Source organism: Sarcophilus harrisii, chromosome 5 (genome assembly GCF_902635505.1).
Source record: "Sarcophilus harrisii chromosome 5, mSarHar1.11, whole genome shotgun sequence".
Classification (NCBI taxonomy): domain Eukaryota; kingdom Metazoa; phylum Chordata; class Mammalia; order Dasyuromorphia; family Dasyuridae; genus Sarcophilus; species Sarcophilus harrisii.
The window spans coordinates 174,909,844-174,927,813 of NC_045430.1; the positions used below are offsets into that span (position 1 = coordinate 174,909,844).

General features: G+C 33.1%; 1 protein-coding gene across 1 annotated transcript in view; it reads right to left on the reverse strand.

The window, feature by feature from the left end:
- GRM8 (glutamate metabotropic receptor 8) overlaps positions 1-17,970 on the reverse strand; it is a 927,338-nt gene that overhangs the window by 352,948 nt on the left and 556,420 nt on the right. The window contains exon 7 of the mRNA XM_031938983.1: positions 2,407-2,607. Coding sequence (XP_031794843.1) covers positions 2,407-2,607 — 201 coding nt within the window. The remainder of the gene's footprint in view (positions 1-2,406; positions 2,608-17,970) is intronic.

The following is a 17,970-nucleotide window of genomic DNA, read 5'->3' on the forward strand; positions in this document are numbered from 1 at the left end:
GTGCTTATCAAGCTCCACTGATTCTCTCAGTATTCATAAAAAGGGAATTCCTTTTTATAAAAAGTTTTATATAAATCCTATTAAAATGATATAGCATATTTGGTTTAATACCAATAAGAGGCAAAAGATTTAGCATGTTACCTGAAGCAAAAAAATAAAAAAATATTTTAAAAGTTTCTACTTGGATTTTAAATTGAAGATGACCTTGTGCTTTTATGGGGTTGGGGGAGGTTGGCAGCTAAGGTCACTTGAGTATATTATGATGGACAGTTATGCTCTGTACCTGGCTTGGAGGCACTTCTGTTACATGGATTAGTGCCAACTAGAAAGCAACAGACAGTACAGGACAGTCTATCATTTCATTAGTAAATAATAGCCAGAGTCATTGGAAGCAACTGCTACAACTTTCACCAAACTAATGGTTCCTCAAGAAAGTGAGTTGGACTCTTCCAATCAAAAATGAGAAATACTCAAAATATCCTGTTTTATATCTATCACTTGTGGCAACCACTGAAGCAAGGCTCACTGTGTTTCACCAGGAAGCAAATCCCATCAGCAGCATTTCCACAGCAGTGTTTTACAGGATACAGGTCACTTCCAGTGACAAGATAGCAGACTGAGGAATGAAACTCCCAATTTCCCCTCCAAACAACGAGGAAAAACTGCCTGAGAACTGGTGGAGGAGCAGGGAATAGCTTATCAGCACAGTAGGAAAGATCAGTCTCACTGCTGTCAGAAGGGAGTATGGTCTAAGAACAGCCCCAACAAGCCTCACAGCAAAAGGCTTCCAGCAAGGTTCCAAGATTGAGGGAATCCAACTGCAATGAGGGATCCTCCTATAGGCCAGCAGCCCCTCTAGGCAAGTGAGAACTCTGCATAATAAATAGCTTTGATAATGTCCTCATTTCTCAAATATATAAGAACTGAGTCAAATTTAGAAAAATGCAAGTTATTCCCCAAATGATAAATGATCAAAGGATATGAACAAGTAGTTTTCAGACAAATAAATCAAAGCTCTCTATAATCATATTAAACATGATGCACATCACTATCAAAAAAATACAAATTAAAGCAATTCCAAGATACCATACTACACCTATCAGAGTGACTAATATGACAAAAAAGGAAAATAATGGATGTTGGAGAGGACATGGAATAAACTGGAACACTAATCCAATCTTGGTAGAGTTGTGAACTGATCCTATCATTCTGGAGAGTAATTTAGAACTATGCCTAAAGGGCTATAAAATTGTCTATACCATTTGATATAGCAATACCTCTGATAGGTCTATATCCCAACAACATCCAAAAAGGAAAAAGGACCTATTTATACAAAAATATTTATAGCAGCTCTTTTTGTGATGGCAAAAAAAAAATGAAAATTAAAAGGATTTCCATCAATTGGGGAATGGCTAAACAAGCTGTGGTATATGATTATAAAGGAATATAATTGTTCTTAAGGGAATGATAAGCTGGATAATTTCAGAAAAAACTTGGAAAGACTTACATGAACTGACACATAGTGAAATGAACAGAACAAGAAGAATGTCAAACAGTCCCAAAGGACTAATCACAAAGCATCACATCTGCCTCCAGAGAAAGAACTGATATTGATTGAATACAGACTGAAACATGCTATTTTTCACTCTTTCTTTCAATTTTTTCTTTTATGCAAGTCTTCTCATACAAATTTACTAAAATGTAAATGTTTTATATAATTGCATATGTATAACCTATATTTTATTGTTAACATCTCACATAAGGGGAGAGTGAGAGGGGAAAAAAGGATAGAATTTGGGACTCAAAACTCAATATAAAAACATTTTTGAAAAAATGGAAAAAAAGGGATATAGATTTTAGCTTCAAATCAGCTGAATTACTAAATGGAAAATGAGAGAGAAGACTGGAAGTCTGGCACAGACTATACAACATCTTAATTTGCAGATACAAACTCCAAATCACTCACCTTTCTCAAGGCAATCTTGTGTTTAAGATGCTCAGAATCGCTTTCAAAATAGTGTCTACAATTGCCTTTCTAATAATGGTATGAACAAAACATTTTCAAAAAAAATTAATCTGTTGTCAATAGTCCTATATAAGCTCTTCAAGTTATTTCTGAAATAGAAATTTTAAGTAGAATAGTTTGATTGACAGGGACTTATTTTTAGCTTCTGCTTGTTTCAGGAGCAGCTTAATGGCAGCATTAAAAAATATGCTTGAGATTTGAAAGCAGGTGGAAAAACTCACACTTCTGATTAAAAAGAGAATTCTTTCTAATCCTGTGCTTTCCACTGTGTCTGAAAGTGTCCTATATATAGGGAAGAAAAAACACACCCTGTCACTTCAGAAATGTTAAAAAAAAAAAAAAAAAAAAGACAAATAAATAAATAAGTGTGTGTAACTTACCATTAAAGTTTACAGCCCGAATATAACCAAGGAGCTCTTTACCATCAATTGTGCTCATTCGTGGACAAAGACCAATATAGCCAGGACAGAGATCTTTATGCATATTGTGAAGGGCATAAGCCATGGAATATACTGCATCGATTACAAACTGGACTTTCCCTTCTTGCTCATAGGAGGAATCCCGGGCAATTCGTTCTAATCCTGTAAGAGAGAAGGAAGGAAAGAAAAGAGAGGAATGAAAAACAAAATCTGCTTATTTTATTTTTAACCTATGTATTCACGTAATATAAAGTATTCACTGCAAATAAAGAGAAAAAAGTATGGCTCCAGCTTCCAGCATTTTTAGAATACTTGTTGAGATAGACTAATTTACCACATTTTACTTCTAAATACTATGGAACTAGACTGAAACAGGCTTTCTGAATTGTATTTTGAATTATTACTTTGACAATATATTGGAAGGGGGAAAGGTCACAAGGAAATAACAAAGATAGAGAAAATATATACCTCTGTGCCAAGCTTATTGAATTCAGAATATTTTGTGTTTTATAATTACATAATATTTTGTCTATGACCTGACCTTTTAAGTAAAATGGGTTGGCTGTCTCATTCTTCTTAACCATATCTGCTCCATTAATATCATTTAATTAGTATGCTCAAAATATGGTCATTTTTCTCAAATTGATTTTTATTTTGAATATGCCATTTTTGGAGACATTTCCCCCAACCCTGGATCTTATAATGGAATATTTCACTAAGTGAATCCTCTTTATCTTCAGAAGAATCAGCCAATTTACTTTCTTCTCACACTCAATTTTCCATTTTAATTTTCCATTAAAGACATGTAGATCTGTCAAAGTTAGTGTCACATAGAATAATTGTATTCATATGAAGGCATATTCAATGCTTAGAATTGACATAGGAGATTGCTTTTGGTTTGGAAATTACCATTTTATAAGTGAAAGAAATATAATTTTAGAGAAAGAAAGTGTTATAGAGGTGATTTACTGACTTTACTAATAGGGAAATTGAGGCTTGGAGAAATGAAACAAATGACCACATAATGACAGAATCAGAACCAGAAACCAGGTTTTTAAAAATTTTCAGTCCAGCATTATTTTAATTACATGGTATAAACTTTTTAATCACAGAAACAAATGTAGAACTTTCAAGGTGCCCAGTTTAATGATTGAGAAAAAAGCCACATATTCATGCCTAGGCAAATGTCCATTAACTATTAGCTAAAATTAAAATTTCTAACAACTTTCTCCTACACATCCACATTTTACAATGCAGGAGTTATTTCATGTGCAGAGACACAAAAGAAACTTTTGTACTTTTCCCATTTGTACCATTGTTGTGAATATATTTTCTAAAAAGTCCAAATAAAAGAGGGATCCTATACACAAGGCATACTTTTCTAAGTGCTCTTAATATCAGATGGCCAAGCTACATGAAATTTCAAGAAACTAAAAAAATTATTCATAAAATCAATAGCCAATAATAGAAAATAACAGAGCAATCCCCAAAGAAAAAGTCAAATCTATGAAATCATAATGCCCAATTAATGATATGTACCTAAATGGGAAAAACACTAAAATCATTAGCACACATACATGGGACAAATGCTATGGTAGGGATCAAAATAAATTAAGAAGAAAACAAAATCACACTTAGGAAACTGTACAATGTTTTCACTCTAACAAAATTTATTTAAGTGGTTACTATGTACCAGGCACTAAGCTAAGTGTTAGGGATTCAAAGGTACTAACTGAATAAGGAGTTTATATTCTACTATTGAAAAACAAATGTGTTCAAATACTTACACATTGTGGAAATAACATCTACGTTGAGATTAGAAAGCAATTAAGACTTCTAAAAGGTAAAAATGAGTATGGAGTTTATCCTACTTTTAATGAATGACCAGTGCAAATGGATAAAGCAAGAAGTACAATTTACAAAGAACTTGTGATTCAAAAGAGGAATGACATAAACTAAATCTAGAATGATAAATGGGAAACAGGATAATCGGATGGTTCATGGAAGGAATAAATGGCCATCAACATATTAACAATACAGATTTATATACAAGTTTTATAAGAGAGTATCAATGCCTTGTTTCATTAGAAAAGTTAGTAGATTTATTATATAGAAAAAAATGTTTCATATATTGTCATTGTCAAAGAATCCAACACAAAGTGTCTATACTTAGGCTAAGCCACAGAAAGCACAGGGGGATGGAAAGGCAACAAACATTTATTAAGTGCTTAGTATATGCTAGTCATCCTTAAATGGTAAATAATTATCATCGCATTTGATTCTCACAATAACTCTGTGAGGATGAGGCAACTATTTCCCCCACTTTATAATGAAGAAACTCAGACAGAGAGGGTTTGTATGACTTGTCCAAGGTAAATTAGCTAAGAAATATCTGAGATTCAGATTCATACTCAGGTCTTCCTGACACCAGGCCCAGTGTTATAGAGAGAGAGCTCCATCTTGACAGAACCACATCCAAAGTTTTTACAACATTTTTGAATTTGAAAGATTTGAGATCTATTGGACCTAAGATCACCTCCACAACATGACAAATAATTTTTAATAGGATATTAAAAGAATCGGAGGGAAACATCCAGTGTATTGGAGAAATCCTTTATGGATAATTTACCAAAAAATAAGAATATGAGCAAAGCCAAAAGGGCAAAAAAAAGATTGGAATTCGACTGAACTCTCCAAAATTCCCCTCCAAATAACTTTAAATAATGTCTTAAAATGAATGATAGAGCAGCAGAACTTATTAAAGGATGGAGAAAAACAATTTTTAGCCTAAGATAACTTAAGTTGATGAGAAAAGTCTGTCACAGAATGAGAGTGGAGTGCAATCCAGTGTAGGGAGTGCCCCAGAAAGACAGCAGCAGGTCTTGAAGCTATGAATCCATAGTAATTTGCAAAATAGAATTAGCCCACAGATTGTCAAGCGACATTGAAAGTATAAAACTTTACAGGTCCTCAAAACTAACTCTGAAAACAGCTACACAAAAAATCTTAAAGGTTGGAACAGTGCCCCTCTCCATTCTAGGAGGAAAGTCCAATTTTAACATAAAGTTAAAAGTTAAAAAAAATTAAACTGGGTAAATAAGCCAACAAATAAAAAACTAGCCATAGATAATGACTATAGTGACAGGAAAGATCAAAACACAAACTCAGAAGAAGACAACAAAATAAAAACTGTTATATCTAAAGACTCAAATAAAAATACAAATTGATTTCAGGCTCAAAAAGAAATTGTGAAAGCAATTAAAATAGATTTAATAATTTAAATAGATTTTAGAAATCAAATAAGAGAGGTAGAGAAAAATATTGGAAGAATGAGTGAGTCAACAGCTTAGTAAAGGAGGCACAAAAATTCAGAAGAAAATAACACTAAAAAAAAAACAGAATAAGAAAATGGTAGAAAGATGGTGGAATAAGTTGGTAGATTTCAAGCTCTCTGATATCCCCCACAAATAGAATAAATTTGTGCCTCAAGGTGAACATAGACTGGTGAAAAACCAAGAAGACATGGAGCAAAACAGGAGTCGTTATGACAGGACACCGTAAGAGCTGAAGAAAGACCTTAGGTCAGGATTAATCTGTCTGAAGTGCAAATATCTCTGGGCTAGCTCTGCAGAAACATCAAGTATCTGATTCCTCTGGCTAGCTGAGTGTGGCTGGAGTATCAGCAGGAACTACAGACTATTTCACCTCCTGGACTGTTTGTGGAGTTGAGGTTTGAATCAGGGAAGATGTAGTGAGGGGAAGACAGAGTGAACCTCAGCTGATTGGTAATGCCAGACTCAGTTATGAGGCTGAGATGGAGCCCTGGGCAAGAAGGAAGCAGCAACAGGAAAACTTCCAAGTCAAGAAGAAAATATTGCAAGCATCTAGAAAGAAACAATTCAAATACTATGGAGCTGCAGTTGGGATAAGACAAAGTTGAGCAGCTTCTACATTAAAGTATTAGAGGGCTCAGAATATGATAATATGGAGAGCAAAGGAGTTAGGAGTATTGCCAAGAATTGCCTATCAATAAAACTGAGCTTAATCCTGCAAAAGGAAAAATGAATATTTAATGAAACTGAAGTAAGAATTCTTGATGAAGAAGACCAGAGCTAAATAGAGAATTTGACTTCTAATACAAGATTCAAGAGAAGCATAAAAAGTAAATTTCCCTGCTTATAGCCTCTTTCTTAAATATATATAGAGAATTGAGTCGAATTTATAAAAATCAACCATTCTTCAATTGATAAGTGGTCAAAGGATACAAATAGGCAGTTTTCAAATAAAATAATCAAATCTAACTATAGTCATATGAAACAAAATGCTCGAAATCCTTACTAATTAGAGAAATGCAAAATCTTTAATGTACCATTCCATATTTCTCAGATTGACTCATTTTGTAGAAAAGGAAAATGACAAATGCTGAAGTTTTCCCAGATGGGGAAATGAGTAAACAACAGAAAAATATTCTGACCATAGAAAGTTACTATGGTGATAAGAAGATCAAAAAATACAATCAAAAAAAGAAAACAAAATCAAAACTGCTGCATCCAAAGCCTTTAAGAAAAATAAGAATTGATCTCAGGGTATAAAAGAGCTCAAAAGAAATTTTGAAAATCAGTTAAGAGAAAAGGAAAAATTAGAAAAAAATTGAGAATGGTACAACATGAAATACAAAAAGTTAATGAATAGAAGAATGCCTTTAAAAACAAAATTAACCAAATGTTGAAGGAAGTACTAAAGCTAAATGAGGAAAACAATTCCTTAAAAATTAGATTTGAACAAATGGAGTAAAAACAAAAAAAAAATAATGAAATATCTCACTGGAAAAACAACTGACTAGGAAAATAACAGAAGAGATCTTTTTAAAATCATTGGTCTACCTGAAAGTCATGCTCAAAGGGAAGCTGTTTGATCTTTCCTAATTTCCATTGACAACCACATGAAACCAAGTCTCTGAACAAAGTTTGACAAAATGAAGACTATCCAGCTCAAGATAAATTGAAGGACTTTAAGAAAAGTCATTTTCATGGAGGTAAAAAGTGTGTTCAGCCCACTTCAGTTCAGATAGTTTCTGAGGAAGCCAGTGAGAGGGTCTTAATCACAGCAGATGAGCAAATGAGACCCTTGGTCCTGACTCAGTTGCAGCACAGATCAGTGGGGCAACCTTGAGAACCTTGAGTCCAAGTGCAGAAGGCACCAGCCTTGGAAATCAGGTTGTTGTCTGGAAAGACAAAGTAGAAATATCCCCCACTCTGAGAAGAACATCAAACACAAGGGGCCCTTTGTGCTCAAAGCCAAGGCTCAGAGTGGTACAAGAATCTTGGGACAGCACCCCCATACCCTAGAAGCAGAGTTCAACTTTAAAAGTCACAAAATAGAAAAAGAAGAAACTAAATGAGCAAGAAACAAAAAAGAATCTTTAATCATAGAAAGTTACAATGGTGACAGGGAAGACCAAAATATCACCTTAGAAAGGGACAAAATGTCCATGGGTGAAATCTCAAAGGATGATATGAATTGGTCTCAAGCCCAAAGAGGCTTCTTGTAAGCACTCATAAAAGATATAAAAGATTTTAAAAGACAAATAAAAGAAGTAGAAGAAAAAATTGAGAAAAGAAACAAGGTATGTAAGAGAAAGTCCTTAGAAAAGGAAGGACAAAAATTGACTGAAGAAAGCAATTCTTTAAAAAACACAATTGGCCAAATGCAAAAAAAAAAAAATCACTGAAGAAAACACCAAATTGAAAAGGAGAATTAATCAAATAGAAAAAGAGATACTAAAGCTAACTGAAGAAAATCATACATTAAAAACAAGAACCAAGCAAATGGAATTTGGCAACTTCTACATAACAAGAATTTCAGGGCCTGGAATTCCATATTGCAGAAAGCAAAATATCTGGAATTACAACCAATAATTAACTAACTAACAAGACTGAGCATCATCTTTCAGGGCAGGAGATGTATATTTGATGAAATAAGGGACTATCAATCATTTCTATTGAAAAGACCAGAACTGAAAAGAAAATTTGATCTTCAGAGGACTCAATAAAACCATAGAAAGGTAAACAGGAAATGAAAAAAATATTATTTATGGATTAAACTGTTTACATTCCTGGATGGAGGCACATGTAACTCTTGAGAATTATATTTTTAGTAGAGCATTTTGAGTGGGTCTCATAGTCAGGAGCAACTATCTGGTGCAGTGGATTGAACACCAGCTCTGAAGTCAGGAGGACCTGAGTTCAAATCTAATCTCAAACACATAATACTTCCTGGCTGCTGTGTGACTCTAGGCAAGTCACTTAACCCCACTTGCCTCAGAAAAAAAAATTGTCCATAATTCATATTATGAATGCAAATATTGACTCTGGTGTAATGATGTTAAAAAAAAAATTAAAGGATGGAGAAAGGATTGTACTGAAAAAAAGAGGAAAGGAGAGATAAAATGGAATAAATTAGATCACCTGAAGAGACACAAAAGACCCATTATAAAAGAGGGAGGGAAGGGAGGAGAATGAGCATTGTCTGAAGTTTAATCTCATTAGTTTTGGTTCAAAGAAGGAATAACATATTCACTCAGTTGGGTTTAGAAATTTTTCTTACACTATAAAGAAATAGAAGGAAAGGAGGAAATTAAAGGGAAGGATTAGATAAAAGGGAGATCAGAAACACATGATCAAAAAAAAGAGTATAGATGTCATCTTTCAAGAAATTATCAAAGAAAGCCGTCTTGAATTCTAGAACCAGCGAGTAAAATAAAAATGAAAATAATCTACTGATCACCTCCTGAGATTCCCAAAATTAAAATTCTCAAGAATCTTATAGCCAAATCCCCAAACTCCCAGATCAAGGAGAAAATATTGCAAGCATTCAGAAAAAAAGCAATTCAAGTATAGTAGAGCCACAGTCAGCATAACAAAAAATTTAGCAGTTTCCACATTAAAGAACTAGAGAGCTTGGAATATAACATTCCAGAGAGCAATAGAGGTAGGATTACAACCAAGAATTACCTACCCAGCAAAATTGAGCATAATCCTTCAGGAGCAAAGGTGGAAATTCAATGTAACACAGGATTTTCAAGCATTTGAAATTATGAGTTCATTGTAAAATTTGATTTTCAAATACAGGAGTCTGGAGAAGCATAAGGAGGTAATCAGGAAAATGATATTATAGGGCATTTAACAAGGTTTATGTATTTATATTCCTACATGGGAGGATGATATCTGAAACTTATTAGAACTTTTTCATTATTATGGCAGTTAGAAGGAGTATATATAGACAGAGAGCACAGGCATGAAAGGATAATAAATTTTTAAAAAATAAAATTAAGGAGTAAGACAGGAATGTACTGAGAGAAAGGGAAACAGAAAATTAAAAGTGTATAAATTATCTGTCATAAAAAAGAGGCAAGAAAAAGCTTTTAAAATGAAGGAGAGGAGGGGAAGAAGTTGGTGAGTGAGTTAAACTTATTCTCATCAGAATTGATTCGAGGAAATAACATATACATTTAAAATACATATAGAGCCAAGATGGCAGAATAAAGTCAGGAAGCTGCTCAAGCTCTCCCAGTTTCCCTTGAAAACTACATGAACCCAAGTGTAGTATATCAAGGTAATGGTATATTAATTGTTATATAAAAATGATGAACAAGCTGATTTTAGAAAGGTTTGGAAAGCTTTTCATGAACTGATGCTGAGGGAAACAAACATAACCAAAAATATATCATATACAATAACACCAAAAATGTGAACTGATCAACTATTAAAAGCTTGGTTCTTCCCAGCAGTTCAGTGATCTGAAGAAATCCCAATAGACTTTGGATAGAAAATGCCATCTGCATTCAAAAAAAAGATCTAAGGAGACGGAATATAAATCAACACATGCTATGTTCACTTCTGTTTTTTTAAATCTCTTCCATGGTTTTTTCCTTTTGCTCTGATTTTTCTCTCCCAACATGATTCATAAAGCAATTTGTATTAAAAATAAACAAACTTAAAATAAACCTTAAAAAATAAAATTTAAAAATGGGCATAGAAATTGATCTTAACCTGCAGGATAGTAAGAGGGGGGTGACATATAGAAAGTGGGGAGGGTGAAAAAAGAGAGCACATATTGGGGAAGGGAGTGAGTGGTCAATAACAAAACAATTTTGAGTATGGACAGAATAAAAGGAGAAAGAGAACAGAATAGATGGGAGAAATACAGTTAGCAATTATAAATTGATTATTATAATTATAAAAAGAATTTTGAAACAAGTTTCTCTGATAAAGCCTCATTTTTTTCTTTTTTCTTTTTTTTTATTAAAGCATTTTATTTACAAAGCATATGCAAGGGTAATTTTTTCAACACTGACCCTTATATAACTTTTTGTTACAAATTTTCCCCTCCTTACCCTCACCCCTTCTCCTAGCTGGCAGGTAGTCCAATACATGTTGAATATGTTGAAATACATGTTAGATCCAATATATGTATACATATTTATACAGTTATTTTGCTGCACAAGCAAAATCAAATCAAGAAGGAAAAAAGAAAACAAAATGCAAGCAAATAAAGTGAGTAAGAGTGAGAATGTTATGTTGTGTTCCACACTAGTACCACAGTCCTCTCTCTGGATGTAGATGGCTCTCTTCATCACTGAACAATTGGAATTGGTTTAAGTCATCTCATTGTTGAAGAGAGTCACATCCATCAGAACTGATCATCATATAGTATTGTTGTTGAAGTGTATAATGATTTCTTGGTTCTGCTCATTTCACTTAACATCAGTTCATGTAAGTCTCTCCAGGCCTCACTGCTGGTCATTTCTTACAGAAAAATAGTATTCTATTGCACTCCTATACCACAACTTATTTAGCCATTCTCCAATTGATATAAAGCCTCATTTCTTAACCATAGAGGGAACTAAGTCAAATTTAAAAAAAATAAAAGATATGCCCCAATTTATAAATGATCAAAAGATATGTTTTTTTTTTTATTTTAATAGCCTTTTATTTAAAGGTTATATGTATGGGTAACTTTACAGCATCGACAATTGCCAAACCTAAAAGATATGTTCTATGCTATAAATTCATGCATATCTTTTGATCTAACACCACCACTACTAAGCATGAATCTCAAAAAGAGATTTTTTAAAAAAGGAAAAGGACTATATGTACAAAAATATTTACAACAGCTCTCTTCTCAAGGCAAAAAATTGGAAACTGAGGGGAAGCCCCTCGACTGGGGAATGGATGAATAAATTGTGGTATATGATTATAATGGAATTTTATTGTTCTATAGGAAATGATGAGCAGAATGCTCTCAGAAAAAAATCTGGAAAGTCCTCCGTGAACTCAAGCAAAATGCATACTAGGTAATAGCATTATTTTGGGGTGATCAGCTATAAGTGATTTTGCTATTCTCAGCATTGTCAGTGGTACAATGATCCATGACTACTCTAAAAGACTTATGATGAAAAATCCTCTCCATATCCAGAGAAGGAACTGATTGTATCTGAATACAGATTGAAGAATTCTTTCTTCTGTCTATGTCTTTCTGCCTCTGTTTTTCTGTCTTTGTCTGTCTCTCTGTTTCTCTCTATTTAGTTTTTTTTTTTTTTTTTTTTGGATGGGAGATATATGTTGGTTTATTTTTTTACAGCATGACTTTTATGGAAATGTTTTACATAACTCTACATGTGATTTTTTTAATGGGAGATAAGGGAAAGAATCTACATCTCCAAAGTTTTAAAAGCAAATGTAAAAAATTGTTTTAATAAGTTTTTTAAAGAGGATGTCAAAATTCTTTTTACATGTAATTGGTAAAAATAACATGTTAAAATAAAAGTTAGGGACAAGAATTTAGAGAATGAGAACTGAAATGACATGCAAGCTGTACTACTGTGAAGAGAATCTATACAGATTACTTATGGATGCACTGAGTATATTTCATGTTGATAGAGTAAAATATACTTTTATTGGAATTATGCCCTGAGGTCCCACTCGGTCTGCTATAATTACATATACAATCCTGGATGACAATATTGGATATCCTAAATGATAGATACAAAGAGAAAATGAAAAGTTCCCTTAATAACTATATGAATGCAAAGTAGGAATGTGGAAAGAGCACTCGGTTAGAATAAGAGAAGCTGGATTAAAATCAAGTTCTGCTTCATAATACTTATATGATCTCCAGTGACTCAATTATCTCTTTGGACTGGAATCCTCATCTATAAAAGAGGGCATTTATCTTTATGGCTTTCAACATTCCTTCTAAGTCTAAATCTATCATGTGCTTGTACAATCATTTGAAATTGTACTATCATTTAGTCTGCAAATATTTCAGTAAATTTTTGACATTTGGTATATTCCTTTCTTTTATCAATGATAACACTCCCATTTTAGAAAATTATAATGAAATCTAAAACTGAGGGAAAATTCCTTAAGTTTTTAATTGTTAAAAAGTCTTAATTAGAGCTAATATTAAAATATTTCTCAGCGCACTGGGTCAAGAATTAGGAAGACCCAGGTTCAAATATGGTCTCAGATATTTACCAGCTGTGTGACCTGAGCAAGTCACTTAATCCTGTTTAACTTAGTTCCTCATATGTAAAATAATCTAGAGAGGAAAATGGCAAACCATTTCAGTATGCTTGCCAAGAAAACCCCAAAGAGGATCATGAAGTATTCAGCACAGTTAAAAAACAATTGAGCAATAACAAATAGCACCTACCTCCCAGACTTGTTGTGAGGATTAGATGAAATAAAAATTATAAAGTGCTTAGCACAATGACTGACACATAGTAAACACATAGCATCTATATATACATATGTGTGTGTGTGTGTGTGTGTGTGTGTGTGTGTGTGTGTATACTAGCTACCATTACTTGGACAACCAGTATTTAATAAACTATACCTTCCTTGACTTCTCTAAAATAATGGGTATTTAAACTTCACAGATAACTAATTGATAACCAATACAATATACAAATACAAAATACAAATTAAAAGGCAGCCTTATATTTTTTAACATGCAAACAAATATTTAAATTTTTCTTTTACTAGCTATGAACTAGAGATATGGCTATTAATTGTGTCAGCTTCATTAGGGTTTTTTTTATATATGAAGATCAGTAGATACTAGATCACTTTTCTAGTAATCTTTGCAAGGTTATTATGACAAATGAAAGGCCTCAAATTCCAGTTTCATTCCTCATCCAAGCAATCATAAGACTATTTCTGAGATATTTTGATGATGCACTCCCTTGTTTCCTATAACACTTCAACTTCATGGTGTCACAAAGTTTTACAACAGTCAGAGTATGTACCATGTTTCCTATATCTGATTTTCTCATCCATCTAAATGAGGAGTTTAAGAAGGTGACAGTGACTCATCAACTTAATTGGCAATAAAATTTCATTATGTTATAGTTTCCAAAGTTAATGTTAATGTATAACCATAAAAGTGTTCAGTAGCATTAAAGACTCTGTCAGCCATCCACAAAAATGTCACACCTTTACTAATATTATTTAAAACATCCCTGACTATAAAATTGTAATATATTTTAATGTATAGATTGAAAATCACAATAAATTGAAAAGTAGTTTCATAGTAGGAGAGGAAATCAGCCTCATAAATCAGACAGATTGCTTTATGTTTTCATTAATGAATTCTAAAGTTTCTGATTGTATCTCATTTTCATAAACATGGGAGTAAATCATAAGATTTAGAGCTAGAAGGAATGTCAAAAGATGTTCTAATCTAATTCTTCCCTTTGAAGAAACTGAAGCCTTAGAGAAATTAAATTGCTTGTCCTAAGTCAGAGAGGCAACAAAGGCAGAATTAAAATTCAGGTTCTCTTTGTCCAAATTCAGGGCAGTCTCCATCTTACCAAATAGCCTACTATTTCCCTCTTTTCCCCTTCTTGTGTAATACAATATGGTTGAAGACAAAACCTTTCTTTCATGATAGAGGTTCATTAATCCCTTTGAATAAAGAAATATGGAGCAATTAGGTGGTATAGTGGATATAGTGAAAGGCTTGAAATCAAGAAGACTCATCTTCCTGAGTTCAAATCTGGCCTCAGATGCTTGATATCTGTGTATCTCTAGGCAAGTCATTTAACTCTCATTTTTTTTTGCCTCAGTTTTCTCTTCTGTAAAATTAGCTGGAGAAGGAAATAGCAAACCACTAGACCAAGAAAAACAAACAAACAAAAAGAGATGGACATGACTGAAATGACTAAATAAAAGCAGAAATAAAGGAGAAATGGTCATTCGTGTGGTAAATACCTGCACAACTGGGCTTTCTATGACTGAGTTTGGCATGTCTTCAATGAAAAAGAAGCCCAGGGGCCATTAGCTGCTGTTGTTGGCAGCCTGAGCATTTTCACTTTCTAAGAATTTCTCAAGAATCTGTTTGGCTTCCTGGCACACTGAGCAAATCGTCTTTGTAGGATTAATGATAGAGCATGGACAAGTGAGATATCACCCTTGAGGAAGCACAATGAATGGTCTAGATTTTATTTAATCAGTGTTGGCTACTCCCAATGTATGTTTATATTTGTGTATATAGATTGATATGGATATGGGTATTATATTTCTATTTTTTTTAATTATTTTTTCCTGATAGTCCTTTAATTATGGTGATACAAATACTCTCAAACAGTAGGTTATAAGCTTATTTGATTCAAAGACATTTCAAGTACACAGCAACTATTATAAGTGGGGAAGTTAACTTGGAGTTGCCCTGGAAAGGGTAAAAATCAAAGTAGAAGAGCAACAGAAAACAGTTTTGAAAAAATCCATGGTCATAGAGAGTACTTCATTGGCATCATATTTCGTTTCTTCTCACCATTTTTATATGTTTTGAGAATTGATCAATAACAAATATAGATGTGTTACAATAACAGATATAGAAGTGTACCAACACCACACTATGGTGATAACACATATCATGGGCAACTCAAATCAATAGAATGGCAGCTTAAAAGTACCAAACCTAAAAACAATATTATAAAGCAGCAGTCATCAAAACTATTTGTTTCTAGCTAAGATATAGAATGGTAAATTAATGAAATAGATTAGATACCCATAACAAAATAGTCAATGACTATAGTAATCTAGTATTTGATAAATCCCCAAACTCCAGTTTTTAGGATAAGAACTCACTATTTCACAAAAATTGCTGGGAAAACTGGAAAATAATATGTCAGAAACTAGGCATAGACCCACATCGCACACAACATATCAAAATAAGGTCAAAATGAATGCATGATTTGGGCATAAAGAGTGATACCATAAGCAAACGGATAATTTTCCTATCAGATTTTTGGAGAAGGGAAGAATTTATGACCAAATGGAAACTAGAGAACATTATGAAATGAAAAATGAACAGCTTTGATTATATTAAATTAAAAAGGTTTTACACAAACAAAACCAATAGAAACACTTAAAAGGGAAGTAAAAAGATGGGGGAAATTTTTTCACAGCCAGTGCTTCTGATAATGGTGTCATTTCTAAAATATATAAAGAATTGTGTCAAATTTGTAAGAATACAGATTTGATTTGTATCATTTGAAAAATGATCAAAGGATATGAACAATTTTCAGATGATAAAAATAAAACCATCTATAATCATATGGGAAAAAAAGTTTTAAATTCCTCTTGATAAGAGAAATGCAAATTTAAAAACTCTGAAGAATCACCTCACACCTCTCATATTGCTAAAATGACAAGGAAAGATAATGATAAATGTTGGAGGGGATGTGGAAAAGCTGGGACGCTAATGCAATTATTGTTAGAATTATGAAATGATCCAACCATTCTGGACAGAAGTTTGGAACTATGCTCAAAGACCTCTAAAACTTTGCATACTCTTTGACCCAGCAATGCCATTACTAGGTCTGTATCCCAAGGAAATCATAAAGGAGGGAAAAGGACCCACATGTGTAAAAATGTTTATAATAGCTCTTTTTGTAGTAACAAAGAATTGGAAAATGAGTGGATGCCCATCAATTGGGGAATGCCTAAACAAGTTGTAGTACATGAAGGTAATGGAATATTATTATACTATAAAAATGATAAACAAGCTGATTTTAGAAAGGCCTGGAAAAATCTGCATGAACTGATGGTGAGCAAAACAAGCAGAATCAAGAATATATTGAACATAATAACATCAAGAATGTATGATGATCAAGTATTAAAGACTTGGTTCTTCCCAGTAATTCAGTGATCTAAGGCCATCCCTAAAAATTTTTGAATAGAAAATGCCATCTGTATCCCAAAAAAGAACTATGGGGATTGAATGTAAATCAACACATGTTTTGTTCATTTCTTTTTTCTATTTTTTCTCTCCCATGGTTTTTCACTTTTGCTCTGATTTTTCTCTCCCAATATGATTCATAAAGCAATGTGTATTAAAATAAATAAATAAATAAGAGAAGAAAAAAAGAGCTTACCATATGTATACAAAGCATAGTTGGGGAGTGGGGAGGGTGATATGCAAGCAACGTCATACAAACAAATACACACAGAAAAAATTAAAGATAAATTCAAATGGAAGATTTTAATATTAAGGAAGATTAGGAAAATATTCCTGTACATAGTAAGATTTAAATGAAGCCAGAAAAGAACTTTCAGGAGAAAGTTCCAGGTATGGGGGACAGCTAATGAAGATGAAGATGCATGTTATCAAGAGATAGGATGTCTTTTGGGAAGATCATAGAGGCTAGTAGTGCTGGAACATGAAATACATAGAAGAGAGTAAGATATTTAGAAGACTGGAAAGGTAGAAAGGGGCTAAAGTATAAAGAACTAGAAAAGTGGAACAGAGTTTTTCATTTTTTTTTAATCTTGGAAGTAATAAAGAACCAATGGAGTTTGTTGAAAAGAGGGGTGATTTGGTAGATTTGTGCTTGAAGATCCTTTGATTGCTAAGTGTGGGATGGATGTAGGTGAGAAGAATCTTGAGTTATGAAGACCAACCAGCAGACTGATGACTGGTTTTCAAGAGCCTTCCTGCATCAGGGTGGTAGTATTATTAGGAGACAGACAGGAGACAGGTTTTGAAGATAAAATCAAAAGATTTGATAAAAGATTGGATAAAGTTGGAGGAGTGAGAGTGAAGAGGTCAGGACAGTGGTTAGGACTTGATAAACAAATATGGGAATTATGTCTATAAAGATGAGAGGTAAATTCATGAGAGCCAATGAGACCAATAAGTGAAAAAAATAAAAAGGGAACAGAGAAGATGGGCCAGGAAAGAACTGGTCTTAGGAACACCCATAGTTGCATAAAAAAAAAGAGGCAATAATTAACAGTCAGATGGTACAGAGAGTTCAGGAAGAATGAGAATTCAGAAAAATCCATTAGATATGGGAATTAAGAGTGTTAGTAATTTTGAAGACAACAGTTTCAATTGAATAAGGACGTGGAATTAAGAAATAAGACAATTGGTTACTTTATTGAACATTCTGAACCAGAAAAAAACCCTTATACACATTTTAAAATTATTCAGCTTGTTATAATTGCTATTGAATAT